The sequence below is a fragment of the Podarcis melisellensis genome (assembly GCF_964234715.1).
Source record: "Podarcis melisellensis genome assembly, chromosome: 4".
NCBI lineage: Eukaryota > Metazoa > Chordata > Lepidosauria > Squamata > Lacertidae > Podarcis > Podarcis melisellensis.
Genome location: NC_138531.1, coordinates 100,689,900 through 100,714,499, shown reverse-complemented (window position 1 = coordinate 100,714,499; position 24,600 = coordinate 100,689,900). Strand labels below are relative to the sequence as shown.

At 49.0% G+C, this 24,600-nt stretch overlaps 3 protein-coding genes across 6 annotated transcripts in view; 2 read left to right on the top strand and 1 right to left on the bottom strand.

Annotated features, from left to right (window-relative positions):
* Positions 1–907: 907 nt before the first annotated feature.
* On the bottom strand, positions 908–5,387 carry ANAPC15 (anaphase promoting complex subunit 15). Of its 2 annotated transcripts, none has more exons than XM_081910208.1 (5): positions 5,292–5,387; positions 3,241–3,366; positions 2,759–2,818; positions 1,625–1,765; positions 908–1,335 (listed from the first exon to the last, which is right to left on the bottom strand). In XM_081910208.1, exons 1-5 carry the CDS (start codon positions 5,361–5,363, stop codon positions 1,288–1,290), a joined length of 447 nt encoding a protein of 148 aa, XP_081766334.1. In that variant the 5' UTR covers positions 5,364–5,387; the 3' UTR covers positions 908–1,287. The 2 variants fall into 2 exon arrangements, with proteins under 2 accessions (XP_081766334.1, XP_081766335.1); XM_081910209.1 differs by having other exon boundaries at positions 1,625–1,762.
* Positions 4,752–19,868, top strand: LOC309369291 (folate receptor gamma-like). 3 transcript variants are annotated; one of them, XM_081910105.1, is made up of 5 exons: positions 4,752–4,912; positions 11,705–11,846; positions 13,234–13,422; positions 14,022–14,157; positions 19,298–19,868. In XM_081910105.1, the coding sequence occupies exons 1-5, from the start codon at positions 4,767–4,769 to the stop codon at positions 19,567–19,569; spliced, it is 885 nt and encodes a 294-aa protein (XP_081766231.1). In that variant the 5' UTR covers positions 4,752–4,766; the 3' UTR covers positions 19,570–19,868. The 3 variants fall into 3 exon arrangements, with proteins under 3 accessions (XP_081766231.1, XP_081766232.1, XP_081766233.1); XM_081910106.1 differs by lacking the exon at positions 4,752–4,912 and adding an exon at positions 10,377–10,440; XM_081910107.1 differs by lacking the exon at positions 4,752–4,912 and adding an exon at positions 10,409–10,426.
* Positions 19,869–23,195: 3,327 nt separating this feature from the next.
* Positions 23,196–24,600, top strand: part of INPPL1 (inositol polyphosphate phosphatase like 1) — an 84,361-nt gene continuing 82,956 nt past the window's right edge. The window contains exon 1 of the mRNA XM_081909585.1: positions 23,196–23,602. Within this exon, the coding sequence (XP_081765711.1) occupies positions 23,400–23,602 (203 nt within the window). The 5' untranslated portion in view covers positions 23,196–23,399. The remainder of the gene's footprint in view (positions 23,603–24,600) is intronic.

The following is a 24,600-nucleotide window of genomic DNA, read 5'->3' as shown; positions in this document are numbered from 1 at the left end:
CTAGTCACACACAAATACGCCTTTAGGACAGGATTTGCAAGCAAAAGGACAATGGGGAGGCTTTCCCCCATTTGCCTCCCTACTGCAGAGCAATATTTGAGGTCCATTTGGGAGTCAAAATGGCCCCGGGATTGCTCTCCTGTACTATTTCAGACACATGGTTCATATGTTTAGATATGTGTGCATTTATGAATACTTATTCTATATTTGAGACCTTAAAATTATTTTAACATCACCAATGGGGGCCTAGACAGCTCCTTCCTCAAGAGCCTGAGATGCGGCTATAAAGAGATGGAGTCAATACACCTTTTCACTAATGCCTCTGAAAATATTAGCGGCACAACAAATTCCCTGCATTGTTTGTGCTGCTGAGCCTGCCTGTTATTTCACACACCAGTTCTGTTCCAAACTGAATTTCTGCCTCTGCTACAGTCTGCAGGCATTGTTTAAAGAGCAGGAATTGGCTATGCTCTGCCCTCTGTGGTCGGAGGCATCAATGCTTCTGAACACCACTTGCTGAAAAAACACAGGGAGAGATGCTCTTATCCTGCGGGGGGGGGGGGGGGCCTTGCCACAGGCATCCGGAGAGTCACTATGAAAACAAGATGCTGGCCAGATGGGCCCCTATTGGCCTGACCCAGCAGGCTCTTCTCAGATGGCTCAGTCAGTAGAGCATGAGACTTTTAATCTTAGGGTCATGGGTTTGAATCCCATGTTGGGCAAAAAAAATTCCTGCATTGCAGGAGTTGGACTAGATGATCCTAGTGGTCGCTTCCAGTTCTACGATTCTACAAGTCTTTGATTCTTACATTCTTTTCTCAGAGGTGTGCAGGCAATTCCCTACCACCACCACTGTGATGGAACCTCAAACCACATGCCAGGGAGGAGAAGAAAAACATAGGCCTGATAACAAAAGAAAAAGGTTTATTGACAAAACTGTTTCTGCCGAGAGCAGAAAACCGACACACACGCACCCCAAACGCAAACAAAAGACCGGCTGCCTCTGCTGCCAAAGTCAAGCGCTGAACCTCAACTCCTTTCCTCTCTGGAGTTTTTAGCTGCCTCAAACCCTTCAGCAGAACGACAACGAACGAGCCCAGCGGGGCAGCACTTCTGCGGCAGGGATGGGGGCAGGAATGGGTGCCACTTCCTAGCCAGGATTCAGGGCAGGCCTGGATCTCACACACACCAGCCTGCTTTGCAAGCAGCCCAGCTTGGGGAGACATTCCCCTCCTTTCCTGCTCCACGGAGGACAGATACACATCCAAAGGCTGGACTTTTGGGAATCTAGATCATCCACTGGTCCTGATCTTGCTCTGCTCCTTCCATATCCACCTGGGGAGGGACACAAAACAATGAATTGTTAAGAGGCCAAGCTGAAAGTGATGCCCACTGCGAATGGATAGCCTCTTGTGAGGATGTGAGCTACGTGCCCAGGCCCCCTGAGCTGCTCAGCTCCTTCAGCACTGCAGCACCTCTGCTGAGGCCCTCCTTGTATGCACTGCTGCCTCCCTCATGGTCCGCTGTCTGGCTACAAGGGCGCCCCAGTGAATCCCACAGAATTCTTCCCAGATCTAGACGTGGGAACGAGGAAGCCAAGACCCGCGAGGAGCCCCCTACCAACCTCATTGATCTCCCCATCATCCGGAGACTCGTTGTAGTCGTTCATCTCGTCCATGTCTTGCATGTCCTCATCATCTTCGGAGTCTTCCTCGCTGTCCTCGTCATCTTCGTCATCCTCTTCCTCCTCCTCGTCATAAGTCTGCTAAGGCAAAGCAAAGGCGCAGCCGTCACTTTCCTGCCAGCCCCTCCTCCCGGCTCCTGTGCGCCACAGAGCCCTTGTCCACAATGTGGGATCTTTCCTGTTCCAGCCCCTGGCCAACAGCTGACTTAACTGGCTGCTCTGCTTTATGTTTTGCAAACTGCCTTGACACGGTTATTGCCGTTAAAGGTGATATAACAATATATCAAATAAATTCAACCATGCGGCTTACCATGTAACCCCTCAAGGCAATATTACAATTTATCTACAGCCTCTGCTATCCTCAAGGCGGATTGCAGCTTTAAAACGCAGGAAGTTCCTCTCAATCCTACAAGCTCTCCTTCTAAATAATATGAAACACCCTCTCAGTTCCTTTCCCTTTCTTACAGACATCACAATCTTCTCAAAAGGCATCCAGGATTTCTCGGCTCTTATGTTCCATAGCTCCTAAAGGGTAATTCAAATCTCCTAAGCCTAGAATTTCTCACATCCTAATTAAGCCTAGAAGGCCTTGTGCTTTGGCCACCCCTCCCTGCAAGATATAGGTGCCTGTTTTTCTGTGCACTCTGCAGAAGATGGTTATAACAGCAACCAGGAGAGCAGGAACCATTCCGCTTTTAAGAGCAACCAGGGAATGGCTCAATAGGAACCAGAGGGTTTAGGCTTGCAGAGAAGGAGGGATGATATGGGGGTGGCAATTGTGAGATCCTGATGTAAATGGTCCAGGTGAGAGGAACCATGAGAGGAAAGGACCCAAGAGATGGAGTGAAGGCTTTAGGCACATCTAAGATAAGTGACGGAGGCGGAGGCAATCCCAGGACAACAAGGCCCGTTCCTCTGGTGTGTTATCATTATCTAAGTATGCGATGGTGGTGATAATAATAGTAATGGCAGCCCATAACCTGCCCACATCCATAGCTCCTTGAACAAACCCTCCCAATCTAGGTGCAGAACACCCCCACCCCGGAGTATCCCAAGGGCTGACAAGGTTGTTACCTCGGAGGCAGGCTTCCCAATTGGGACCAAGTTGTTATCTTTCTCAGCGATGCTCTGCAGCTGTGGCAAAGGGAGAAAATGTTAAATTAATTCAGAGAGACTATCAAGAACATCCAGAAGGAAGGTTCAAGATGAAGGCAGGTGAATTGGGGGGGAAAGTGGAGGAAAGGACACGCTTTCCAACAGACAAAGTATGAGATTGCCCTCAAGAAAAAGCTATTTCTTTTTCCTGTTCACTTCACAGAAGCATAGAGTTTAAAGGACCACCAGAGTCATCTGGTCCAACCAATCACAGCTCAAGAATCCCCGACAGGTGGCCAGCCAGCCTCTGTTTACAAACCTCCAATGAAGGAGAGGCCACCACTTTTGAGCAGCTCTTACTGTCAGAAAGTTCTTCCTAATGTTTGGCTGGCTCCATCCGACAGCCCCGCTCCTTCCTCTTCTTTATTCCCAAAGTCCCCTCTCCTCCTTGCATGGCTCACCCAGGCCTGATGCTGCTGTTCTTGCTGCTGAAGCTCATTCTCATCCACACATGGCCGGTCCAGGTTAAACCACAGCGCCTCAGTGACTCGTGGGAAGAGGGAAGGAAAGAGCGTGGACATGTCTTCCTGAGGGATTGGGAGAAGAAAAATGGTTGGGAAAGCACTACAGTGGTACCTCTGTACCGTTCCGGAGCCCCATTTGCATCCTGAAGAGAATGCAACCCGCTTCTGCGCATGCGTGTGACGTCATTTTGAGCGTTTGCACATGCGCGAGTGGTGAAGCCCTGAAGGAACGCTAACGCATTCCGTTACTTCTGGGTCTCCGCGGAGCGCAACCCGAAAACACTCAACCCGAGGTATGACTGTATAGTCAGTTATGGGACTATAAAGGACAGGGGCAGGTCTGATCCTGTGTCCCTAAGAAACGATCCTTCACTCATCGACCACACAGCCAAACCATCGCCACATTGTACCAAGGCATTCCAGGCACAGGCCGTACCCAACACATGGTCTTCAGCAAACACACTTCAACCTCCTAGTGCTAGAAAAACGAGTACTTGACGCTAACACATGTAAATGAAGCAACACTGGTTCGTTTGCATTCTTTTGGATTGGATGTATATCGCAGGCATCTCAGAGGACCAAGGTAAAGGACCCCTGGATAGTTATGTCCAGTCAACGGTGACTATGGGGTGGGGCACTCATCTCGTTTTCAGGCCAAGGGAGCCGGCATTTGTTCAGAGACAGCTTTCTGGGTCATGTGGCCAGCAGGACTAAACCGCTTCCGGCGCAACGGAACACCGTGACAGAAACCAGAGCGCACAGAAATGCTGTTTATCTTCCCACCACAGCGGTACCTATTTCTCTACTTGCACTAGTGTGCTTTCAAACTGCTAGGTTGATGCTTTTGAATTCTGGTGCTGGAGGAGACTCTTGAGAGTCCCATGGACTGCAAGAAGATCAAACCAATCCATTCTGAAGGAAATCAGCTCTGAGTGCTCACTGGAAGGACAGATCCTGAAGACTTTGGCCACCTCATGAGAAGAGAAGACTCCCTGGAAAAGACCCTGATGTTGGGAAAGATGGAGGGCACAAAGAGAAGGGGACGGCAGAGGACGAGATGGTGGGACAGTGTTCTCGAAGCTACCAGCATGAGTTTGACCAAACTGCGGGAGGCAGTGGAAGACAGGAGTGCCTGGCGTGGTCTGGTCCAGGGGGTCACAAAGAGTCGGACACGACTAAACAACAACAAAGGCAACAAGGGAACTGAGTGGAGCTGCACTTAATTGCATCCTGAATGATAAATATAGGACTAATAAGGCAAGCAGTTTATCACATGGTGAAAGTTTTCCAGGGCGGTTCAAAGCACAAGAGTGGCTGGGGAAGCCCAGCCAGATGGACGGGGTATAAATAATAAATTATTTTTATTATATTTGTTGTTGTTGTTTAGTTGTTTCACGATCTGTCCAGTGAGCACTCAGGGCTGATTTCCTTCAGAATGGAGAGGTTTGATCTTCTTGCAGTCCATGGGACTCTCAAGAGTCTCCTCCAGCACCAGAATTCAAAAGCATCCATTCTTCGGCAATCAGCCTTCTTTATGGTCCAGCTCTCACTTCCATACATCACTACTGGGAAAACCAGAGCTTGAACTATACGGATCTTTGTTGGCAAGGTGATGTCTCTGCTTATTATTATATTACGAGATGAGAAACAAAAAATAATAATCATTACCATTATAATATAATATTAAGCAAGGGACAGGGCTGGGGGCACCGCCTTCTCTCCCTCCCTCTATGGGGTCAGGATTCTCTCCCCTCCCCGCCCACTTTCTCTCAGGCCCAGGAATACTTGGCGGGGCCTTTGGGGGGTCACAGAGTGAGACCCCCCCCGCACCTATTTTAGGCACTGCCCGGGGGGGTGTTAAATGGGCTCCCCTGCAAGCCAAAGGTCATGACCTCCAGCATCCGGGTCATTGAGCCCGCGGTGCCCCCGGTCGTCCCCCCCCCCGTGCATTTCCTTCTCTCCTGCCCCCCCTTCCCAACTCCCCTCACCTCCCACTTCGCTGCTGAGGGAGAAGCCGGCCCCGGTTCAAATCCCCCATGCCCCGGAAGCACATCTGCCATGCCCCGGAAGCGCCCTGTGGCGGTGGGGGGGTTTCGGATCTTGTTTGTTTCACTTAACATCTTTCACCGGAAGTGTTTTCCCTTCTTCACTTTTTTCTAGCTCTAGGGTTTCCACGCGCCCAGTGCGCAGGCGCGTGGGTGGAGCCTCCTGGTCCCCGGCGGCTGGACCCCGCCCCTCCCAGGAGTATTCCTTTGCGCCTGCGCAGTGGAGCCCTGTAGCGTCTCTGCGAGGGGCGTGTTTAACCAGGCGCATAGTCATGCAGTTGTTAAGGTGGGAGGGGAAAGGAAGGGCAAGTTATTTGATTGGTTGATCGACCAAGCAATGAAACAATTTAATTGGTTGATTTTAAAAAATGCAATTCTTACTTCAAGCTGAACCCTATTTAATTCTATGGTCAATAAAACCAGATTCGGTAGTAAGGGAGGAGTATTTAATGTGTTTGAAAATGCTGCTGCATTTGGGATGGAAAGAGGAAGCTGGGGAGAAACTGACAGCTGATTGTTTCTCCTGCTAGAGCTGCTTGCATGTGGCTCAAAAGAAAAATGTTTAATAAGGGGGGGAAAGCACAAAAGTTTGCATGAAAGAGGCAGAGGCAGTGTGGTGCAGTGGTTAGAGCAGTGGTGGCCAAACTTGGCCCTTCTGTTTTGGGACTACAATTCCCACCATCCCTGGCCACTAGTCCTGTTAGCTAGGAATGATGGGAGTTGTAGTCCGAAAACAGCTGGAGGGCCAAGTTTGGCCACCACTGGGGGAGAGAAGAGTTTGAATTCCTCACGAGGCCCTGAAGCTCTCACAGGGTGACCTTGGGTGCCAGTCACTGCCTCTCAGCCTAAGCTACCTTGCAGGGTTGCTGTTGTTGGGGGAATAAAAGGAGGAGGAGGAGAGCCAGGCACTCCTCAGAGAAAAAGGTTGAATATAAATGCAAGTAATAATTGTCATTGATAATAGTGAGAGGGGAATGGGGCAGATTCGTACTTCCCCGTTGGACTTCCGCACCCGCTACAAATCAACCCCTTGCCTGGTCAGGGTGCCAGCCTGCTTCACTCCGTCTGCAACTTGCCTGCCTGCCTGCTGTAATATCATTCAATAAATGCATTTACGTAAGTGCTCTTCAGCCCCTTCTGGACTGGTCATTCCTAGGGTCCAGATAGGAGGTGTGAAGTAGCAGCTTAAAAAACAGCAACCCAAAAGCACGCGCAGAGTTCCTCTCCTCTCTGCCCTATTCATTGACGAGCAAGCAAACTGCCTGAGTCGATCCGTTGAAACAGCTTCATTGGCAGGTCTTATTTCTATGGTTTGGAAGAATCACTCGCAGGAGCACAAATTTATTCAAAATTGCAAAATGATAAAATCAGTTGCTGTAGATGCAACCTGCTTTTTTGGACCTTAATAGAAAGCATCCGGTTCTGCAATGAGCAAACCACTCCTTCCTGGAAGTAGAACTCACTATTTGTCTCCAAAGTCCAAAGTTCTAACCTCTGTTATGTAAAATCTTCCCAGAGCTCAGCAGCAGCAGCAGAGATCATGCTTTGAATTCAGAAAGTCCCATCCTGAGATCTAAACAGTAAAGAATCAGTCCCCTGCTACAAGCAGCCGGAAGGGCCTTTCAAATTCAAATGCAAACTTTGCTGATCTGGTCTGAGAAACAAATTTTTTGGGGGGTGGGGACATCTCTACAACACAATTCTATCTGTTTGGAACACGGGGTTGGTTGCAAACAAACTCGGCTCTTATTCCGAGGGATACTTCTTCCACTTCTTTCTGTAATGTTCTTGTTACAGGAAAAAATGGGGGGGGGGTTGGCTTTTGCTGCCCAACTCCCCAAGGGACTGGGTCCCCTAAGTCCATGATTGGTCAGAGATGAATGGATCTTTATTTTTCTGTTGCAACAAAGTTCCCTCCCTTCCTTGCAAGGAGGTAGGAGAGATCCAGAACAATGGTGCACAAGCTCCTATAAAGACTTTTGAAATTGCCCACTTTGTTGCCCAAAACATCATACATACATCACAGAAGGAGGCGGTCTCCAGCAGAAATTTGAGAGGGTTGCTTCTCTCCTGTCTGCCAGGATACCTGATAATGCCTCACTTGATTGCAATTTCTGAGTAGCCTGGCCATTCCTTTGAAGAAGAAGAAGAGTTTGGATTTGATATCCCGCCTTTCACTCCCCTTCAGGAGTCTCAAAGCGGCTAACATTCTCCTTTCCCTTCCTCCCCCACAAGAAACACTCTGTGAGGTGAGTGGGGCTGAGAGACTTCAGAGAAGTGTGACTAGCCCAAGGTCACCCAGCAGCTGCATGTGGAGGAGCAGGGAAGCGAACCCGGTTCCCCAGATTACGAGACTCCCGCTCTTAACCACTACACCACACTGGCTTTGAGATGGTAAATACTTTAGTTCCTGAATCTCTTCCACATATCAATACAGTCATACCTTGGGCTGAAGTTGCTTCAGGTTGAGCTCTTTTGGGTTGCAATCTGCAGCAACCTGGAAGTAACGGAACGCGTTATTTCCGGGGTTTGCTGCTCGTGCATGCACAGACACTCAAAATGATGCCATGCGCATGCGCGGAAGCGGCAAATTGCGACCCGCACACGTGCAGATGTGCAGTCGTGGGGTGTGTTCGCTTCAGGATGCGAACCGAGCTTCAGAACGGATCCCGTTCGCATCCTGAGGTACCACTGTAGTTTATTAAACTTAACAGATACTTGCTGAACTGTATTTGCAGGGACTTGTAAGTTCCTACAGTCCAAAGACAATTGGAAAGTTTTTCCCATTTCCTTCCTCCTTGCAGAGAAATATTTGAGGCCAATTTGGGAGAGTCAAAATGGCTTCAGGATTGCTATGTGTTTGCCTTGTACATATATGAACATTTATTCTATATTTGAGACCTTAGGATTCTTATAACACTCTTAACTGCCTTCTCCGTAACCAGATAAAGGTTATCTCTGAATACCTGATTCTGATCACAACCGACAGAGCAAAGTCTCCTATCTCCCAGGAATCTTGCTTTGCAAGCTTCGCAAATCAAGGACAGGCTCAGGTGCGCGTTGGCCTGATCTGACAAGGCAGTCCACCTGCTGCTAAGTCCTCATCATGATCTGTGCAGTTTATTAGCAGCCATAAAACTGTTTGTCCCAGGAAGGCTAAGTGAGGTCCTGGGCGTACGCCAAGCAGATCTCGTGCATGCTTATAAGACTCAAAGACTTCAGTCAAGGAGACTCACGGTCGCATAAGAAGTACTTATTCCTGCATTGCAGGGGGTTGGTCTGCTTTATTATAAGGGTGTATCAAGAGATTTACATGCAGGATTCCTTGCCACTACGCTTCAGGACGGCCACTGAAGCCGCATGGCTTTGCCACTGAGGCTTACTTATAGGAAAAGCAAGCTCAGCTAGCTGGCAGTAACAGCCCCATTTCTTCTTCTTCTTTGGTGATCCCTCGTAGCCGAGTAAGATTGTCTTCCATGAACCCGGTTTTAACAATGAGTCCGCAAGTGACTGTGGAGGCCAATTCTGGACCCACACACCCTTCCACAGTGGGGACATTGGTTTCCGGGTGGGAGTTGATTACGGTGTGGATTTGCCAAGCATGCCTTCGTCTTAGCACATTTCTCCTGCGTCCTGAGTTCGAGTGTCTTCAAAGCCCATGACACCTTTGGAAAAGGCTGTTCTCCAATTGGAGCACTCTCAGGCAAGTGTTTCCCAGTTGTCAGTGTTTAGACTACATTTTTAAAGATTTGCCTTGAGAGAGTTTAAACCTCTTTTGTTGACCACCGGAATTACGCTTTCCATTTTTAAGTTCGGAATAGAGTAGTTGCTTTGGAAGACGATCATCAGGCATCTGCACAACATGACCAGTCCAACAAAGTTGATGTTGAAGAATCAGTGATTCGACACTGGTGATCTTTGCTTCTTCCAGTACACTGATATTACCGTAGTTTGCCTATCCTCCCAAGTGATGTGTCAAATTTTTTGGAGACATCAAAAAATTAACCACCCCTGGCTTAGAGGCCTCTTCCCCACCACTCGACAGGCTGGCAGCAGGAGAAGCCTCCCCCCCCCCCAATTCGCTAAACCAAAAGTTAAGACTTCAAAGCAAGCAGATAAGCAGATGTGACCCCATTTTACAGCTCACAACAATTCACCCCACTGTCCTCTTGGGGCAATTGCTCCTCACCTCCCTCACCCCAGTTTAAAACTGCTGCCCTTTATTCCAACTCATGCTGCATCTATATTGGACTTGAAACCGTTTCACATTGCATATTTACCACATTTTCCCGTGTATAAGACGAGGTTATTTTATTTTAAAATGATGCTAAAAATTAGGGGTCGTCTTATATACGGATAGTGGAGAGGTGGGACGGGCGATTGGTGGCTGCCACGAGGAGGAGGTTGTCAGTGGCGTTTTTGCGTGTGATTGGTGGGTGTGGGAGGGTCCGCTGGCTATTGGCTGCTGCGGCAATGGGGCGTGCGATTGGTGCTTGCTTTCGGTGAGCATGCAGACAATTGACCGGTTTGTCGATGTGCGTGCAATTGGCTGTGGCGGTCCTGCGGGTTAGCGATTTTCAACACCCCCCCCCCATAAAAAGCTCAATATGTCTGGGCAATCCCCCCCCCCCCATTTTCTCAACTTGGAGTCCCAAAATATATACATGGGGGCGTCTTATAGATGGAAAAATATGGTATTTTATTACAGTGTTTTAGACTGTTTCTCTCCCCCACCCCCAATCCCACAATTGCTACAGTATGAAATTGTGCAACTGTTTCTATTGCTGATGCTTTTTATGAGGAATTGTTTCAAAGTATTTTATGAATGGAAGTCATGAATGGAAATAAATAGGCAAATAGGCAAAGCTTTCCATTGGGGTGTCTTTGAACTATTCGATTCTCACGCTGGGCAAGTGGGAGCTCAGTGCTCCTTTGTACAATCATTGACTGACGATTTCTCGGCTGATCTTTGGAACCAGGCGTATTGCGAAGTCTGCTTCTTTAAGGCTTAAGGAGCTCTTGGCTTTCATCAGCTGGGCTGCCAGCCCACCTGAGAGAGAGAGAGAAAGCAGCTGCAGGTGAGAATGCTCAGGTATAAAAGGTCTGTTGGGAGGGTTTCTTGTGTTTGAAAGTGGGTCTTCCTTGGCTGTGTGCACAGGTAAGTGATGGAGGAATGGACTGGTGCTCCTTTAGAAACTCTTGCCTAGTATGCTTGTGAAGGACAATTTTCTGGAATTACAATGCTGTTTTTGGAACACCTCTCATCTCCCCTTGTATCTTTCTTGTTTTCGCGTCTTTCTTCCTTATTGTTGTTACTGCTTTTTATGTATTAGAAAGTGAAGGCAGCTATTTTAAAAAGTGGATAGAAATGAAACCAGCTCGATGGCTACAGTTTTCCTGGCTCCTGTGGATTTGGGTCAGGGGTCTGGAGGTCCATTCTTAACCTGAAACTGTTCTTAACCTGAAGCACCACTTTAGCTAATGGGGCCTCTTGCTGCTGCCGTGCCACTGGAGCACAATTTCTGTTCTCATCCTGAAGGTACTATTTTTGGGTTAGCGGAGTCTGTCACCTGAAGCGTATGTAACCCGAGGTCCACTGTATTATTTCATAAAATTTATTCACCACCTGAATGTAAAACACACTCAAATCTATTCACAAAAAAGGGAAAAATAAAGTTGTCAATAAGAGGAATTAGCAATTTAAGATTTTTAAAATGTTAAAATAATATTCAATCTTGCATCACCTTTTAACATACCTGGGCAGTCTTGTCTATACAAAAATGTTTTCAGGAGGCACAAAGAATACAGCAAAGGTCCCTGGCTGATGTCAATAAGCAGGGAGTTCCAGAGGGCAGGTTTTGCCACACTGAGAGATCAAGTTCTTAACAATACAGAACAGAAATCACTTGGCACCAGTTCCGCAGATCAAAGAAGTCAAGTGGGCATATAAAGGGCACTTGTTCTCTTTTGCAAGGCTTTGTTTTCCAGCAAAAATAAAAGTTTAGTGATTTTTTAAAACAACCTGTGAAATCGAAAGGGGAAACTGGTTTCCAAAAGTGTGGGTAAGGGGAGTTCTCTGCTGATCTTACCTGGGTGAGTAGACACAGTTGGGGGGGGGGAGGGAGGGAGTTACGGAAAGATGACTGAGGTGGGGGCAGAATCATCTGCTGCAATTTCCTCTCCTGGCTGCAGACAATGTTGATCACAGCTCCAGACATGCTCAGTTCACGGCACTGAGAGCAGCCGACAAAGCTGCCCTCTGCAGCCTTGACTAGCCAGGTGGATTCTTGTGATGCTGCAGCTATTTGGTTCTTTGAATCTATTCCTTTCTCTCTCTCTCCCGCCACCATCTGCAGGGAGATGGCAGCGTGGAGGAAGTTGATGGGGCTGCTGGCTCTCCTGGCTGCCGGCGCTGCCGATGTCTCGGTGCTGAACACATGCATGGATGGCAAACATCACAAGACGGAGCCTGGTAAAGAAGATGAGCTGCATGGGCAGGTAGGGCTCTCTCCCCAAATGGGATTCTGAAACTGATCTGAGCTGTGCCAGAGAGAGTGAATGGAGGGCAACGGCAGTAAAATATACTCGGAGTCAAGAGTGGATTTCATGCTCTTTATTCAGCTCATAGTGGTGAGGAGGAATGGAAGTTCCCCCAGAATGTCTGCTTTATATACATTATTTACACAATGGGCCCCATGTGATTGGCTAATTCCGGGATTCTCCTGTAGGCCAATCAGGTTGCGGATTCACTTCCACCTGGAGCTGGATTGGGTGGCTCCTGTGGACCAATGAGACTGCTGCATTCCGGATCCTATTGTTCTAGGACCAATCAGACGGCTGCATTCCAGATCCTGTTGTTCTAGGACCAATCAGACTGCTGCACTTTGGATCCTATTCAACTCAGTACATAACAGGCAGCCTTTGCCAAATCTGGTGCTCTGCTGATGATGTTGGACTTACAACTCCCATCAATCTCAGCCAACAGAGGTTGGGCAAGGCTATAGCTCTGAAGGAAAGCCAGCTTACTATTTTTAATTTTTGCTAAAGCTATTCTAGGCTGCATCAACAGAGGTCTAGTGTTCAGATCAAGGGAAGTTATAGTCCCAGTCTATTCCATCTTGGTCAGGCCCCACCAGTGTCCAGTTTTGGGCACCCCGGTTTAAGAAGGATGTTGACCTCCTTCTGGAAGGGGTCAGAGGAGAATAACCAAGAGGATCCCCGGGCCACAAGCCTGGGTAGTGTTTATGGAGTTCCTGGACTGTCTAGACAAGTCTCATTGATGTGGTCCGAAGGAAAGCAGAGCAAGATGTTTGACACCAGTTGGCGGCAGGAAGAATAAGAGGAGTTTGGATTTGATATCCCGCTTTATCACTACCCTAAGGTAGTGGCTCACATTCTCCTTTTCCCTTCCTCCCCCACAACAAACACTCTTTGAGGTGCGTGGGGCTGAGAGACTTCAGAGAAGCGTGCCTGGCCCAAGGTCACCCAGCAGCTGCATGTGGAGGAGCAGGGAAGCGAACCCGGTTCACCAGATTACGAGTCCACCGCTCTTAACCACTACACCACACTGCAGAAGTTGCTGGGAGGAGGCAGACAAGGTGCCATCCAACCACCTTAGGGACCGCATTCTGGATTTGTGTAGGGCTTACTCCTTAGGGTCTGGAAACCAAGCCTTAAAGGCTGAGGTGTACCATCCAACCCTATAGGTGTACGATTTAATGACAAGCGAAATGAGAATAAATTTGCCACTGCCTAGGAAGCAGGGCTTGGGGTGTGAGCGAGTGAAGGCAGCGTGGAGCATCCTAGTCGTCTTGTGATTCGGGAGGGAGGGCGAGGTGCTAGATGAGTTGGCCTCCCCCATCCCTCTTTCCCTCTCCTCCCATAGTGCTCCCCGTGGAAAGAAAATGCTTGTTGCACAAATAGCACGAGTCACGCCGCCCATGATGACCAGTCCTACCTGTACAACTTCAACTGGTACCACTGCGGGATCATGTCCGCTGCCTGTAAACGACACTTCATCCAGGACACCTGCCTCTACGAATGCTCGCCCAACCTGGGCCCCTGGATTAACAAGGTGGGCTTGGGGTTTTGACCTTTAACGCCCTATGCGGCCTAGGACCCTCGTACCTACGGGACCGCCTCTCCTGGTTTGCCCCGCGGAGGACCTTAAGGTCCACAAATGACAACATTCTGGAGGTCCCAAGTCACAATGAGGTTAGATTGGTCTCCACTAGGGCCAGGGCCTTTTCAGTACTGGCCCCGACTTGGTGGAACGCTCTTTCACAAGAGACTAGGGCCCCGCGGGACTTGACATCTTTCTGCAGGGCCTGTGAGACGGAGCTGTTCTGTGTGGCCTTTGGTTTGGACTCAGTCTGACCCTTACGTTTCCCTCCCCTTATGGTTTTGATCTATGGACTACTTTTAAAATGAGGCTGGTGTTAGATGCCCTGAGCCTGGCTCTGCCTGGGGAGGGCAGGGTATAAATAACATTTATTATTATTATTATTATTAATAATTATTATTCTCATCATCGGCATTTCACCTGTGTACATGTACCCCCCACGCTCCCCTAAAAGAGAACCGGACCGAATCTTTGGGTACGGGGCACCCTTCCACTTCTCCCTAACCTTCCCCCACCCCCTGCATAAATCTAACTCATTCCTCCCCGTGCAGGTGGATCAGACCTGGCGCAAAGAAAGAATCCTGGATGTCCCGCTGTGCAAAGAAGATTGTGAGCAGTGGTGGAACGACTGTCGGAATGACATGACCTGCAAGGAGAACTGGCACGTGGGCTGGGACTGGTCCCAAGGTCAGTTGGCGCTGCAGAGAGAATAATAATAATAATAATAATAATAATAATAATAATAATAATAATAAATTTATTATTTATACCCTGCCCATTTGACTGGGTTTCCCCAGCCACTCTGGGCGGCTTTCAACGGAATATTAAAATACAATAGTCTATTAAACATTAAAAGCTTCCCTAAAGAGGGCTGCCTTCAGATGTCTTCTAAAAGTCTGGTAGTTGTTTTTCTCTTTGACATCTGGTGGGAGGGCGTTCCACAGGGCGGGTGCCACCACCGAGAAGGCCCTCTGCCTGGTTTCCTTTAACCTTACTTCTCACAATGAGGGAACCGCCAGAAGGCCCTCGGAGCTGGACCTCAGTGTCCGGGCAGAACGATGGGGGTGGGGACGCTCCTTCGGGTCTAGTGGACCGAGGCCGTTCAGGTTGCAGAGGTGGGACTTCTGGCCAAAATAGAGCCAGTTCACACATAATACTAAGCCCCTAGTTTATTTTAAACCCAAGGGTGTGGAACTAGACCAGGTCAGAGGGCCTGTTCCTTATCTCCTCCACCCAATCGCAGGGCCAAGTCTGAGAGGTGAGTAGGGCGTTGGGTGGCTGTGCATACAATGAAGCTGAATGTTGGAAGATTCAGGACACAAAAGGACTTCTTTACACTGTGCACAGGTAAACTGTGGAACTCTCTGCCACAGGAGGCAGCGGTGGCCTCCAGCTTGGATGACTTTAAAAGAGAATCAGACAAATTCATGGAGGAGGAGAGGGCTATTGATGGCTCCTAGCCAGGATGGCTGCCTCCCCAGAGGCTGCAATGCTTCTGAATCCTGGTTTGCTGGGAACCCCTGGGAGGGCAGCGTTGTCCTTGCGCTTGAATCCTGCTTGTGGGTTTTGCTTTGGGGTATCCTGTTGGCCACTGTGAGGGCAGGATCCTGGCCTAGATGGGCCCCTTTGGCCTGATCCAGCAAACCCTTGTTAATGTTCTTACAGACTTGACAGTCCAGGTGAGTGGGATTTTGTCCGGCTGTGCACTAATGCAAACTCTGTTTTAAAAATGAATTGTCCAAATCATTTGGCCAAAATCAAAATTGTGGGTGGTATCCAGACAGGCAACGAATGAAAAAGAAGTGTCAATTCAGGGGACGGGTTTATTTTATATATATATATATATATATATTTGCTTTCGTAGATTTTCACGGGTACAGGAATGCAGGTTTTGGTGTCCTCGGGTGTCTTCCCGTGTAAAAGTTGGGGTGTCTAGGCGACGTTTCGACGAGGTCTCACTCGTCATCTTCAGGTTGGTGCTTTCGGCTTCTTGTTACTGGAACAGAGCAGGATCTCAGTGTTTGAGTTCCTATAAATACTGTTGAGGGGGTGTGGTGTATAGCCTCCAATGTTCTGGGCAGCGAGGAAGTTCCCAGGCTAGTGTGCCTTTTCTTCTTTTGTTCCTTAATTACTTGAGGGATATCTTGAGTGATTTCTTGAGTGATATCCTGAGTACCACTTAGGTGGGTCATTAGGTGTGGATTAGTTGCTAAAGTCTGTGTGTCTTGACCTCTTGAACTAATCCACACCTAATGACCCACCTAAGTGGTACTCAGGATATCACTCAAGAAATCAGACGAATAAATGCACGTATCGCAGAACACAAGAATGCCGTCAAAAAAGAAGAAAAAACTTCCTCTCTTTTCCAACACATGAAAGAAACAGGACACGAAATTAATTTTGCAGATTCCAAATTGCTCTTTAACATGGAACATCACCACAAGAGAATAATCATGGAAGCCATCGAGATAGAGAAACACCCTCACAACATGAACAAGCGTGACGACACATCCCGCTTGCCAGACATCTGGAAATTAGCCCTCCCCACAAAAACTGACACCAGATCCAGAGGCACACAGAACGCCATCACCAATCAACCACACCAGACCCAAACCCAGACCCTCTCCACAGATAAATTACAGACACCATCCAGTAGCCAAACCATGGTGGCACCTCCGGATGCTGCACCCCCCTGCAATCCCTACACAGATCTGGCTGACACAGGCCACAAAACCACAGCTCGCCCCTATACACGAAGCCAAGCCAGAGCACAACTAAGTGCAGTACAGCCATCTTCTCAGAAAAACTCTTCACAAAGTTCAAGAGGTCAAGACACAAAGACTTTAGCAACTAATCCACACCTAATGACCCACCTAAGTGGTACTCAGGATATCACTCAAGAAATCACTCAAGATATCCCTCAAGTAATTAAGGAACAAAAGAAGAAAAGGCACACTAGCCTGGGAACTTCCTCTCTGCCCAGAACATTGGAGGCTATACACCACACCCCCTCAACAGTATTTATAGGAACTCAAACACTGAGATCCTGCTCTGTTCCAGTAACAAGAAGCCGAAAGCACCAGCCTGAAGATGACGAGTGAGACCTCGTTGAAACGTCGCCTAGACACCCCAACTTTTACACGGGAAGACACCCGAGGACACCAAAACCTGCATTCCTGTACCCGTGAAAATCTACGAAAGCAAATATATATATATATATATATATATATATATATATATATATATATATATGCAGGTTTTGGTGTCCTCGGGTGTCTTCCCGTGTAAAAGTTGGGGTGTCTAGGCGACGTTTCGACGAGGTCTCACTCGTCATCTTCAGGCTGGTGCTTTCGGCTTCTTGTTACTGGAACAGAGCAGGATCTCAGTGTTTGAGTTCCTATAAATACTGTTGAGGGGGTGTGGTGTATAGCCTCCAATGTTCTGGGCAGAGAGGATTATATATATATTGTCACGGCCACCCAGGACGGGTCCCAGCTCACAAGAGACCTCACTCCGTTGCAGCTTATTTACAGGAAAAGTTTATTGAAGATTTCTGCTTCTCATACAGATCAGCATTGTGGCCGTACGTCTGCCACGTTAGACCGCTGAAGTCCCCTCTGACTCCTCCCCTCTTCCGCACCAACTTAATAGCCTGGCTCTAGACCACCTCTTCCTCTCCTTTCTTTTCCGCAGGGTCTTCCTGCCCCCCTGGGTTCCCTCTCTCCGTGACTCGCCTGAGGCTGAATCCTCTGCCGCCTCTTCCCCCCTCTTTCTGGCTTTAGGGCCGGGCTCCTCCCCTGAGCTCTCTCCACTTCCGCGCGCCTCTACGTTTGCACTTGGCGCGCGTACGTTGCTGCTGACCTTTCTTTCGACCGCTACACCACCCCCTGTTCTGCTCTCCACCCTTTCCGGCTGAACACCCTGCTCCAACCCCCTCTCTCTGTTCTCTCCTAATCCTGCTCCCTCCGAGAGGCTGACGACTCCACCCCCTTTACTCCGTTCCGGCTGAGACGTCTCTTGCTTCCTCTGTCTTCCACTGGGCTCCTCTCCGCTTCTCCCTTCTCCTCCCCTTTGCTTGATTAAGGTAACCCCCTTTTGAGAATCCTCTGACTCGCTGCTCAGACTCGTGGATTCCCTCAGAATTCCGTCATCTTCTTCCTCATCCTTCTGCCCCTCCTCCCACTCGCTCTCCGTCTCCTCTGTCATCTCCTCCTCTCTCCCAGAAACCCTGACATATATATATATATATATATATATAATCTTTATATATAAATATATATAAAAACTATATATATGCTTTCGTAGATTTTCACGGGTACAGGAATGCAGGTTTTGGTGTCCTCGGGTGTCTTCCCGTGTAAAAGTTGGGGTGTCTAGGCGACGTTTCGACACCAGACCCAAACCCAGACCCTCTCCACAGATAAATTACAGACACCATCCAGTAGCCAAACCATGGTGGCACCTCCGGATGCTGCACCCCCCTGCAATCCCTACACAGATCTGGCTGACACAGGCCACAAAACCACAGCTCGCCCCTATACACGAAGCCAAGCCAGAGCACAACTAAGTGCAGTACAGCCATCTTCTCAGAAAAACTCTTCACAAAGTTCAAGAGGTCAAGACACAAAGACTTTAGCAACTAATCCACACCTAATGACCCACCTAAGTGGTACTCAGAATATCACTCAAGAAATCACTCAAGATATCCCTCAAGTAATTAAGGAACAAAAGAAGAAAAGGCACACTAGCCTGGGAACTTCCTCTCTGCCCAGAACATTGGAGGCTATACACCACACCCCCTCAACAGTATTTATAGGAACTCAAACACTGAGATCCTGCTCTGTTCCAGTAACAAGAAGCCGAAAGCACCAGCCTGAAGATGACGAGTGAGACCTCGTCGAAACGTCGCCTAGACACCCCAACTTTTACACGGGAAGACACCCGAGGACACCAAAACCTGCAAACTATATATATATATATATAGTTTTGTAACATGCCATTTTCAACAGTAATTAAACATACTTTTACATCTTATTCAATTTTTTTGACTTCCTTCAGTCCTGTCTGAAAATTTTCCAATATAATCTCTTAGTATGCATTTCTTACTTTCCCCTATTACATTTAAAACTCATAACCAATATCTCTATCTTTATCTACTTTGCAACACTTAATATATTTCTCCCTACAAAACTTCTTTTAGTCCTAGTAGTGTAATTTGTTGATTACAATTGCTCTTCAAATAGTTCATATACTTATTCCAATCTTCTGTAAATCTCTGGTCCCACAGGTTTTGAATACTTCCTGTCATTTTGTCCAATTCTGCATAGTTCATTAATTTTGTCTGCCATTCTTCTTTTGTTGGAATTTTTTCTTGCTTCCATTTCTGGACTAACAATACTCTTGCTGCTGTTATTGCATATAAAAACAGTTTGACATCTTGCCTGTTAATATCCTGGCCTATAATACCAAGTAAAAATGCTTCTGGTTTTTTTAAGAACGTATATTTCAACATCTTTTCTATCTCATTCTATATCATTTTCCAGAAGTTCTTTACTTTCTTACATTCCCACCATATATGATAAAATGTTCCTTCTTTTTCTTTACATTTCCAACATTTATTATTTGTCTTAGACATTTTTGCTAACTTAGGGGAAGGGTTTTTTCTTAAGGTGGCTGTCCTGGCTGCCGGGGACAGATTAAGTTTTGTTACAATGCCAACTTGATGTCTGGCGACTCTCCTCTTTTCTCTGGGATGGGTACCCAGCCAGCTGAGCATCTTGGAACAACAAGCCTTCCTCAGCCTGGCATCTCTTCCCTTCAATTCCAGGGTATAACCGCTGCCCCCACGGGTCGAAATGTCAGCTGTGGGAATCCGTCTTTCCTAGTCCACAAGACCTGTGTGAGAAGATCTGGAGCAACTCCTACAGATATACTACCTTCACGAGGGGCAGCAAGCGCTGTATCCAGATGTGGTTTAACGAAACGCAGGGCAACCCCAATGTGGAGGTGGCAAAGTACTATGCCAATGCTGGGGCGGGTCTCTCGCCCTGGACGCTCCTGGTTTTGCTTTTCCCTGCCCTCCCAGCAACCCTGCTGTGAACTTTGCAAGGGACTTCTCTGATCCTGAAGAGTTTTGACCCTGCAAGATTGCGCTGGGATTTCCCACTTCCTCTATCGCGGTGAGAGTGCTCTCGTTCCCAGCTTGCCTGTAAGAAGAGTTTATCTTCCGGGACTTCCTCCGAACATTGTTTCAGCTTCTCTTCATTTCTATCACCTCAGCAAACTTGGTCTGCTTATGGGGACATGGAAAGGGAAGTGGCCTCTAGTAACAGGGGCGTTTGCAACCCCTGGGAACACACAACTGGAAGAAGGAATAAAAGCCTGGTTCTTCAATTCGATTTGCTGTTGTGCCCTTTGCTTTCATCAATGCAAAGAAGAGGGTCGATGCCTGATTATCAATGCCTAGCCCTAAATACTTGCTTCCCACTGAAGGGGAGTGGGTGGTGGAGAATTTTCTTATCACTTATTAATATTATCCTGCCTTTTTCCTGGGCTGAGATTCAAGGCAGCTTACTCAAATTAAAACACGGGTAAAATGCAGAAAGATAAAAACTTACAGAAGATAATAATTAAAGAGTAATTAAACTCTAGTAGATTTAAACTAATATAGCAATAGATGGTAAAAACAGCACAGTGCTATTTAAATGCCCTTTTCTTTAAAGTCAGTCCCCCAAAGCCTGTTGGAATAAGAAAGGAAAGAGCCAATTTAGCTTTTTCAGGGAGCGACTTCCAAAGTTGTCTGGGAGCAGCCACCACTGACAAGGCCCTGCTATAAAGAAAAACTGGGGAATCCCCTAAACCCTAGAAATTAATAAATGGTAGGATTTTGATTTAGGATGTGAAGGGAGAAATACAAGCTGCAGAGGAATTCCTGGGTTAGCCTACGTAAAAGGACCTGGCCAAGGTAGGGCCATTTAGCAACAAGAGAGGACCATTGAGAGCCACTCGCAACAGGAGAGAAGAACTGTCCTTGCCCTGAGGTGTGAACAGAGACCGGGGGGGGGGGGGTTGGAAGGATGCCAGGGGAACTGAGTGTTTGAGGTGACAGGAAAATGGGAGACTGGTAGCAAGGGGTTCTAGCAAGAAGGGCTGGGAGAGATGCCTTGGAGTCTAGGGCTTCACTGCTGTGGGGGGACAAGCCCCTCTTGAAAGGACCATGCTGTAAGATCAGGACTCCCGCCATGCAGACAGAAGGTGTAAATAGGTGAATAAACAGTATTTCTTAGTTGCTATCTGGAACTCAGAGTTGGACACCAGAATTGGACACTTGCCGATTATACAAAGTGTTACAAGCTTGATTTCTGCCAGGTAAGGTCTAGCACCATGACTTAATCAAGGACTTTCAGAGACTTCAGGTTGATAGTTTTTATGTTTTGCATTATTCCGTAATGTTTTCTATACTGTAAATGTTTCTGGCCACTGTGTTGCTTTCGATATTGCTGAGTCACGTTTTGCAACACAGGGGTTTGTTTGTTTACCCTTCTGCATTCCAAGCAGATGTTCTGCCACTTCTCCAAACTAACCCTGTAAAGAGAGGATTGGCTACAGCCCTTCTGTTCCGGTTCTCTTGCTTTTATCTTAGATTCTCCCTGGAAGGCCAACAGAGGGTGCCAGATCTCTCCCCAGGCCTGGCTGCAAAACAAAACAAGAGAGTATTAATTTAACTGCGGGCGGGTGTACATTCTTGTGGGCTGCGCGCATACTTTTGGAGCTGGAGGAGTGGGGTGTTCCGGAGTCCTGCACCCACACAGCACCAGCGCCTTCATGTGCTGGCGGTGGCCTGGAGGGGAGGCCTCCTGCTCTGGATTGGCTGCTTAAAGAGTGGGGCAGAGGAAAAACCAATAAAAAATATATAAAAAATAAAAATAGTGGCAGTCATATTCATTACAAATGTACGTATATGTGAGTTTTGTACATTATGTGAGTTTTGAGGGATGCGGGTGGTGCTGTGGTCTAAACCAGTGACCTTGGACTTGCTGATCAAAAAAGGTCAGCGTTTGAATCTCCGCAATGGGGTGAGCTCCCTTTGCTCTGTCCCAGCTCCTGCCAACATAGCAGTTTGAAAGCACACCAGTGCAAGTAGATAAATAGGTACCACTCCGGCGGGAAGGTACACAGCACTTCTGTGCGCTCTGGCTTCCGTCACGGTGTCCCGTTGCTCCAGAAGCGGTTTAGTTCTGCTGGCCACATGACCCAGAAAAACTGCCTGTGGACAAACGCCAGCTCCCTCAGCCTGAAAGCGCGATGAGCGCTGCAGCCCCCGAGTTGTTCGCGACTGGACTTAACTGTTGGGGGTCCTTTACCTTTACCTTTATACCTGCCATCATTTCTCTGATGAAAATAGGGATGTCCTAAGGAAAAGTGAACCACCAACTGGACCTAATGGTCACGGGTACCTTTACCTTTTATGTGTGTCTTGCACAATAAACTACACTGTTTGTTTCAATTAATTTTCACAAGGGTGTAGATGGCTTTGAAAAAAGGATTAGGCAGATTCATGGAGGGAAGGCTATTGCTGGTTACTAGCCAGGATGGCTGTGCTCTGCTTCAGTCGGAGGCACCAATGCTTCTGAAAACCAGTTGCTTTTGCTCTCATTTTTTTTTTTTTGGAAAAAATATGTTAACAATTTCAACATAACAAAGTGTAAAGAAAAAGAAGGGACTTTTTATCATATGTGGTGGGAATGTAGAGAAATTAAATTTTTATTGGAAATGATATATAATGAGTTGAAGAAAATGTTTAAATTACCATTTGTAAAAAAAACACCCCAGAAGCGTTTTTGTTAGGGATTGTAGGAAAAGACCTGCCAAGGAAAAGAATTTATTTATGTATGTCCAACCTACTTTTCAAGCCATCCAAGCTGGTGACTTCTTATGAATATTATGATTTAGAATTTATATACCTACCTATACCTGCAGGTGTCAGGATGGTTCACAGAATAAAATCAGAATATAAAACCTCAAAATACGTATGCTGCCTCCTGCGCAACAGGGAGCCCTTTGGCCCTCCCGATCAAATATTCTGCTGGGCATTGCCATTCAAAGAGCGTGCGCGCACTGCGCCATGTGATCGATTCTGCGGGACGGGGCTGCCCTCCCCTCCCGCAACATTTCACCCCACCCGCCCCCCTCTCCCCCGGGAGGGAGTTTCCCCCGTTCGACTGCGCGCTGCGTCCAAAGGGCTTTCCTTGGAGGCGCCGCGTCCCTTTCGGAGTCCCCCCGGGGCTGCCTGCGAAGTCTCTCCCGGACCCGAGGCTTGCCAGGAAGCGCTCGCCGTCCCCCCGGGGAAGAAGGAGGGCGACGGGATCCGGCGGGGCCCAGGGCTCGTCGGAGGAGCCGAGTCGGGGCTGCCGCTTCCCTCCCAACTTCTCTGCGCCCCGGTGGGAAGTGGGAACCAACTGGAACCAAAGGGAGCCTGCGGAGCGCGCGCCCTTCCCGTCTCGGTGCGCCCCGGCGGGGCTCGACGGGGACCCGGTCCCTGCTTGCTCGGAGCCCTTCTTACTTCTCCGCTGCCCGGAGGAGGAGGAGGCGGAGGCGGAGGCGGAGGCGCCTTTTCCCCGCCTCGAAGGGGCCGCCGAGCAGCACGCCCAGCGGCTCCCCTCGCCACTGCGCCTCGCCGGACGAGACGCGCCACAGGCTCGCGAAGAAGAAGAAGAAGGAAGGAAGGAAGGAAGCGAGCGAGCGAGCCAGCGCGGCTTGCTGCCTCTCCGCCCCCGCCGCCAGCCCTCCACGATCCCCCGGGGGCGCCCCGGGCCAAGAGTCTCCCGCAGCCGCCATGCGCCCCTCGCGGCCCGCCCGTCGGGGGCGCCGCCTCCTCCTGGCCGGGCTCTGCTAAGCGCCCGCCTCGCTTCCGCCGCTCCGCTCCGGGCATGGCGGGCGCAGGGGCCGCCGCGCTGCAGCAGCAGCCTCCGCCGCCTCCGCCTCCTCCGGCTCCCGCGGCCCCGCCGTCGTGGTACCACAAGGACCTGAGCCGCGCGGCGGCCGAAGAGCTCCTGGCCCGCGCGGGGCGCGACGGCAGCTTCTTGGTGCGCGACAGCGAGAGCGTAGCCGGAGCCTACGCCCTGTGCGTGCTGTGAGTGGCGGGGCGAAGGGAAGGGGGCGCGGGAGGAAGGGGCAAGCCGGGGAGCTCGGAGCAGAGGGGCCAACAAAATATTTGGTTTTCTTGGGGGGGGGGCGCAGGGAAGCCTCGCCCCGAGGAACCGATCACCAGGCATGGCGCGCGCCCGCCCTTTGAATAGCGGTGCCCATCAACTTGGACCCCCAAATATTTTATGGGGGGCAAGCCGAGGAGTTGGAGACATCCCCACCCAGCCGTTGCTTCCGTGCTGTAGGCGGCCCTCGAGTCGTGCCGGGGGCCGGACGGGTCTCGCCCATTCTGGCGGCGTGTGCCGGGACCCCCAGAAGCACTTTTCAGTCCAGAGTTTAAAAGTATCAGATTCTCCAAACCAAACTTTTTCAGGGTTTGGAAGAAGCAGCGCTCTCACCAAATTCCAAACCTGGGATTTCACTTCTGAAGTTTGCGATGGGGTTTTGGGCTTGAGGGTTTAGCGGTGCCGATCCTCTCTCTGCGTGTTATAAGGCTTTCCTGCGGGTCTGAGTCGGGTTTCCCCGACTCCTGTTCGTACTTTCCTAGGAGTGAGCCTAGGAGTGAGCTTACTCATGAGGAAGACTTGTCTGGGATCGTGCTGTTAGACTAGTTAGCATCTCTTGCTTGTCAGATCGCCTAACTGTTGGCAACCAAGGCAGTGGCTTAGCGTGGGTTGTCAGCACCCGGGGCAAGGCAAGTAATTTGCACCCCCTAACCCGTGGATTTGCGCCCCCTAACCCGTGGATTTGCACCCCCTAACCCCCAGATGTTGCGCCCGGTGCGGCCGGCCCCCCCTGCACCCCCCACCCTACGCCACTGAACCAAGGTACTGAAGCAGTTGCATGTCATCTGTTGGACGCAGTCAAATATCACAGACGCCATTGCATGCCAGTTTTTGAAGATATTGTCAGTTAACGACTGCCAAACGTTGAAGACGAGTCAAAAGCTGGACTCAAAATGTGCTTGGGACTTAAATTCTGAGA